At 22.9% G+C, this 6,108-nt stretch overlaps 2 protein-coding genes across 4 annotated transcripts in view; both read right to left on the bottom strand.

The window, feature by feature from the left end:
• Window positions 1-927: 927 nt before the first annotated feature.
• Window positions 928-2,665, bottom strand: LOC102675515 (glutaminyl-peptide cyclotransferase-like). The gene is made up of 6 exons (XM_006619832.2): window positions 2,461-2,665; window positions 2,170-2,313; window positions 1,692-1,961; window positions 1,462-1,623; window positions 1,176-1,401; window positions 928-1,108 (listed from the first exon to the last, which is right to left on the bottom strand). Exons 1-6 carry the CDS (start codon window positions 2,554-2,556, stop codon window positions 957-959), a joined length of 1,050 nt encoding a protein of 349 aa, XP_006619895.1. The 5' UTR covers window positions 2,557-2,665; the 3' UTR covers window positions 928-956.
• A 229-nt stretch (window positions 2,666-2,894) lies between these two features.
• The window catches only part of LOC102675284, a 34,817-nt gene continuing 31,603 nt past the window's right edge, over window positions 2,895-6,108 (bottom strand). The window contains exon 7 of one of the 3 annotated variants that reach the window (XR_004151069.1): window positions 2,895-4,459. Coding sequence is in view for 2 of the 3 variants with exons in the window: in XM_006619831.2 (XP_006619894.1) it covers window positions 4,356-4,459 (104 nt within the window). In the remaining variant the exon portion in view is untranslated. The remainder of the gene's footprint in view (window positions 4,460-6,108) is intronic. The other 2 variants (XM_006619831.2, XM_006619830.2) reach the window with 2 other exon arrangements.

The raw sequence follows: 6,108 nt of genomic DNA, 5'->3' as shown, positions 1-6,108 counted from the left end.
AGGCTTACCAAACCTCGCAATAGAATACCCACTTTCACTTTATTCAATCATTGACCGTTACGTTCGTGAAAATATTTTATAACAATATTTTATTTTTTAAAACTTTTATAATAATTCATTATTCAAAAAAGATAAGTTATTAATTTATATTTTTTATATAAATTATTACGATGTAAATCAATTAATCAAAATTAAATTTTAAAGTCGATTACATTTTAAGAAAAAAGTAAAATAACATTTTGATATATTGCGAATGACATAATAAGTCAAATTTTTTAATATATATATAATATTAAAAATTAAACATAGTACTATTATGTATAAAATTTTATCAGAGATATATTTGAATTCTTATTCTAAACATGTATCCGGAAGTCACGTGTTTGATTTCCTCGATACTATATTTGTTTTCATTTTCACATTCATATTTAAAGCAATATTTGCAATTATAATTCGTTCCATATTAAACTTATATTTTTATTGAAATTATCTCGCTCATAATTCAGTAAAGATATTTTATTTATAGTAAAAAATTAATATTTCTTATTCTTTTTCATATATAATATAATATAATTTCATATAAGTTTTTTCTATTTTTATACATGTAAATTTATACATATAAATACGTAATATTAAATTTACAATAATTTGTTTAACAATAATTTATCTTACAAAAGGCATATGTAAAGAGTATAAAATTGCAACATATAAATTTTCAAACTATAAAATTTATAAATTAATCTTAAAATAATTTCAAGTTTTTGTTCAAAGTTTATCATAAAATATCATTATTTTTACGTATATATGTTATTTAATTTTATATTATTTATATTATATATATTATTATATTATTTTATGTTATTAAATTTTATATTATTTTTCTATAATATTTTATAATATTGTTATACAATAAAAATAAATGTCTTATAACAATATAAAAATTTCTTAATTAGCAATTATATATTAATATGTAAATATGAAGCTACAAAAATTCTTAGAATTTTATTTATATTTTCTGTTGTTTTTAAATCAATATTATTACGATTATCACTTGATTTATGCCAAACAATTGGAAAAGGATATGGTATCAAATGAAGAATAGGAGTATCTGAAACAAATATTTTATAAGAAAAAAATACAATATACAATATATATATACAGAAATTAATACTTACCACGATGTAAAAAAGGAATATGATCATCCTCAATATAGGCTTCTACAGAATATGGTTGAAAGTATGTTTGTGTAGGCTGTCCATAAGAGTATGATTCAAACTTTCTTAAAGAAGCTAATTTAGTTTCAGCGTTTATTAATATGGAATACCATTTTTCTGTATTGCTAAAGTAATTATAAAATGTTGGATCTGGTGCACCTATTAAATCTAACAAAACTAGTAAATCCTATAAAAAAAAATGAAAATAAATATTTATAAAAATTTTTACATGTTTACTAATACTTACTAATTTATCTAATTCAGAAATATTTTCTCCATCTTTAAAAATAGTATAATTATTGTGCCAAATTTTAGCTAAATGCTTTGCACCATAAATAGAATCTTTTGGACCCCATTCTTTAAAAGCTTCTTCACCATCAAAAAATATAAACATTAAACTGATATCATTCTGAAAACAAAAAAGAATGATTATAAAAATTTAAATAAAAATTATATTATTAATAAAATTTTACTTACATTTTTTATAGACTCTAAATAATTCTTCATAACTTTAGCTAAATTAATCATTTGAGCACATGGTACTGCACTATCTGTAGCACCAATAAAATTCTGTTCTTTAGTATACTTTGAGTCATAATGACAAGCCAATGCCAAATACCTTTTTGCGTTGGGATTTAACTTTGCAATTACATTTTTGAATTCTAAAGACCCAAAAATTGGAGTATCATCTTTAAAACTATCAATTTCCACAGTCCAATTAAGATCTTCCAATGACTTCTTGATATACTTTATAGAAAAACAAAGTTTATCTTATCAATAAATAGTTTTTTTTTAGAATTACATCATAGTTATATATAAATTTTGTAGTAGATTAGAATTACTAAAATCATAATTAAAATCAATTCTATTATATATTATAAATGTAATTTAAAAATATTACTGAATTATATTGTGTTTTCATAATATTTCTGTTATTGACATTATTTCAACTTACATTTTTTACTTTTGTATGTTCTGGTGTTCCAACAATTCTCACAATGCATATGTTATCTAAAATTTCATTTAAATGACTAACATTTGACAGATTTGACAATTTGATTATTTGATTCCTTGATAACTCGGTCGGCTTGTGATTGTACTGGAATCATTTCATGACTGTAACTGATGTATTTTAACGATAATCAATGAAATGTATTGCAAAAGATGTCTTTTAGAGATGAATAGCAAAAGTGAAAGGATTAAATAAAAATGAACAAATGATAAAAATATTCAGATTATTACATACCTTTTCATTTTGAAAACTTTTTTGTGTTACAATATTTGAATCGATTATTAAAATACTGATAGAAATTAAAAAAAATTGTGAAACAAAGTTCATCATCTTCTTACACCGTTACAAAGTTATACTGAACTGACAATGAATGCCGCGAAGTAGCCATTGTAGATGTTAAATTCGCGTCGCCATTTTGAAACTCTCACATGACTAATAGAATTCTTAATTTTTATTGGTTAATTGTGCCAATTCAATAAAATTTTAAAATTCTCTTTATTTGATATGTTCAAATATATTTTGAAATTTGTATTTTATAGAAAAAAATAAATGAAAATGAGACCGGTTTAATTTTATAAATCGTCGTTTCTCAGATAAAGAAGAATAAGATTAAATAGGAATTTGACAGGTAAATAAAAGAAAATGATTCACACGTTTATAACGTATCAAATATATTAAACAACTTTTAATGATACGTTGCACCTTTTATTCATAAAGGGTTAGAACTCTTTATAGTATTTGTTTCTAGAAACAATAAACGATTCCGAATGTACATAAACAAACAGTTATACTTATACTATTATTTTTTTAGTTCATTTATCTAAGTTTCACACTATAATTATAACAATTGTAAAAAATAGTATTTGGAATAAATCTAATTTAATTTATTTACTTAAAGAAATATATATAAAGTAATTGGAATATTTTTATTATTTCTTAATACCATACGTAAAGATACCGGAACAACAAATTTTACATATAGTTATTGAGAAAAAAAAGATCTATATATATATGTTAGAAAGTCTAGTGAATCGATGATGCGAATTTTATTATGAAATGTGATATTTGTGAAAATGCACTTATTTTATATTTTCTACCGTTTAAATTGATCTGTATATAATTAACGAATATTTTTCTTGCACCATATTGCCGAATTTTTTTTACAACAACCACGATTGAAATTTCTCTTAAAATATAAATAAAAATTTCAATATTTGACATATTTTCTCCTCGATTTATTAACTCTTACTTTTAGTTATCGATTTCTCTTTATTCATAATTATTCTGTTTATAATAATTTACAAATTTTTTTATTAAAATTCAAATATAGATTATTTAAAAATATAATTTACAATAAAAAAAAAAAGATAACTGAAAGTAAGGCACTTTAAGAATTGACGGTTAACCTTTAAAGTCATGTAGTACTTTCAAAAATTCGACATCGAGATATTGTTATTAATTATATGATTAAATGTCGAACGATAAATCGTTTCTCATTCCCCTGAGAAAGATCATATAGCCAATTAAATATATAATCAAATATATCTCTCCCACGCTCAAAATGTAATTATTATTACTATTATCATTATTATTGTCCTAGCGCGATCAGCACGTACAAAGAATAATGTAGTACAAATATTAGATTTTAGAAAGAAAAAAATAATATTATATATAATCATCTCAGTTCTAAGTACGCGGACTGTTTTTGAGCAACTGTCTTTTTCGCGAATCCCATACGAGCGATCACATACCAAAACAGACACCTGCTGAAAGAGAAAACTGAAAGAGATGGAAGATCGTGGGACCCAGACGGGTATATATGCACCAGAACGTCCGTAACGTGGCGTTTAAAGTAAGTGATAAATTATATCTAGGGTGGGACCCAAGGTCGTCCTTCTTCTCTGCTTTTTCTTTTTCTTCCTTCGTGCAGGTACGATTTGGGATTTACGATCGACCTCCAGGAGTCCTCGTTTTTTGTTCGTTTCATTTTTTTCTTTTTTCTTTTTTTTTAACATTCCCTTCGGGAATCATCGTTTGCCAGATATTTAATGTTTTATTCATTACGAGCACGTTTCAGAATACTTCGCGCTCTAGACTCTTTTCATTAATAGAGATGATACAGATCTTCTTCAGTAGTTGTAGGGTCCATACTGCGATCCGTGATAATAAGGTCCTGGATACGCCGCCGGTGCCGGATAACCAGCATAAGCGTATTGTTGCTTTTGAGGATATACTAAAAGTATGAAAAAAAAAAAAATAAATAAATAATAATTGTCATGCACATGATGATTTTTAAATGTAATTATACAGGATATTAGATAATTATTTAAAAAACATTTTAGCATCAGTGGACAAATTGCAATTTTTAACTTTTAAATGAAGCGTTTAGACAGAATTTAAGGAAATAAATAAATATATAGAATAATGTACTTTCATTTGATACTTGAAATATAAAATTTATCTATCAATTCTAACTATCTATATTATATTATCTATAGATAAATAACAACGTTATAGTTTGTTTGTAAATTTTTCAACAATTCTATTCAATATATAAATTTCAAAATATATTCTGTAACTTTCTGTATATGTGAAAACTCTGTTATCGAGAAATTTCGAATTATTTAATACGAAAAGATTATAATACATTAAGAGTTACTTTTGCAAATATTATTAGGTAGTTTTAATCATTTAAGATAAATAAATATAAAACGTTTCAATTGATTATTTACATTAATTTTAAAGAAAATTTCCAATTGCTTTCGCTATAACATTTCCGATCTTTTTATAATCATAACTATTCAATTTCGAATTTTTAATATTTTAAATTTATCCGATAATTACAAACAAGTTTCACTAATAACTTTCTCTTCTATAAATATTGTTATTCATTATTCGATTCGCAGCAAGAAATGATAAAATTAACACGTTTTTTTTGTTTCAAGCAATCATACTACTAGAAATATGATATTCTCCTTTGTGAGATAAAGCATGTTGTTGATTATTCATCTTCGTGAATATAAATTGTGTAAATTGGATTCTGTTAACAGCTTTACATGAATTCTGCTAATACAGAAATTAGAGATTATTGATAAATATTATATTTGATATAACATATTCGAGATACCGTTTTAAGATAAATAGAAATCAATAAAGTACATTGCAATGTAATAAATTGTAATAAAATTATTAAAAATATATTGATTTTTATTAAATTTGAATTTATTTCAAGCGATATATTGATATATATTTTTCAAAGAATTTTTATATATATTATAAACATCAAAATTATAATTATTTTTAAAATGATGAAAATTGAATTAAATAAAATTTATTTTTTATTTGTATTTTATCGATGCATAATTATAATTAGTATTTGATTTTACATTTTATATTTCTTTATCAGAATTTACTTGTATCTATATACATTTATTATTAAATTATTATTTTTTGTTTGGCTTTATATCTATATTAGAATATTAAATTTTTTTTTTGCCATTTTAATACATTCATTAAATAGAAATAGAAAATAATAACTTTACATCAATGTAAGTAAAAAAATATATCTGTAATTCTAAAAAAAAAAAAATAAATAAACAAATTTTTTGATTTTTTTTTTAAATTATTGTTTTTTCCTCATTATTTTTATCTTAATGATATTATTCATTGAATCTTATGATTATTGAAATTTTATGATATATTGTTTATCGAATGATATTATACATATATAATATAAGCATCAATAAGATCAAATAAGTATCAATAACTAAGCAACAGGTGTCAGAGTATCGAGCGTAAAATTAGGCAAGTGTGTCACTTTCCAAGGGGCTAATTAAAACACACCTGTAGATGTCTCGTAGTTCTACATATTTTCTCCAGTAT

This window comes from Apis dorsata, unplaced genomic scaffold (assembly GCF_000469605.1).
Source record: "Apis dorsata unplaced genomic scaffold, Apis dorsata 1.3 scaffold_444, whole genome shotgun sequence".
In the NCBI taxonomy this organism is placed as follows: domain Eukaryota; kingdom Metazoa; phylum Arthropoda; class Insecta; order Hymenoptera; family Apidae; genus Apis; species Apis dorsata.
The sequence above is the reverse complement of the archived record's forward strand: the minus strand, read 5'-3'. Positions and strand labels throughout refer to the sequence as shown.

Bases quoted from the DNA above. Each gene is read 5' to 3' on its own strand.
- LOC102675515 (XM_006619832.2), bottom strand. From the start codon at position 2,556: ATGATGAACTTTGTTTCACAATTTTTTTTAATTTCTATCAGTATTTTA. The intron at 1,402-1,461 runs GTAAGTATTAGT...TTTTTTTTATAG, and splicing joins TTTCTGAATTAGATAAATTA to GATTTACTAGTTTTGTTAGA. The intron at 1,109-1,175 runs GTAAGTATTAAT...TATTTGTTTCAG, and splicing joins TATTCCTTTTTTACATCGTG to ATACTCCTATTCTTCATTTG.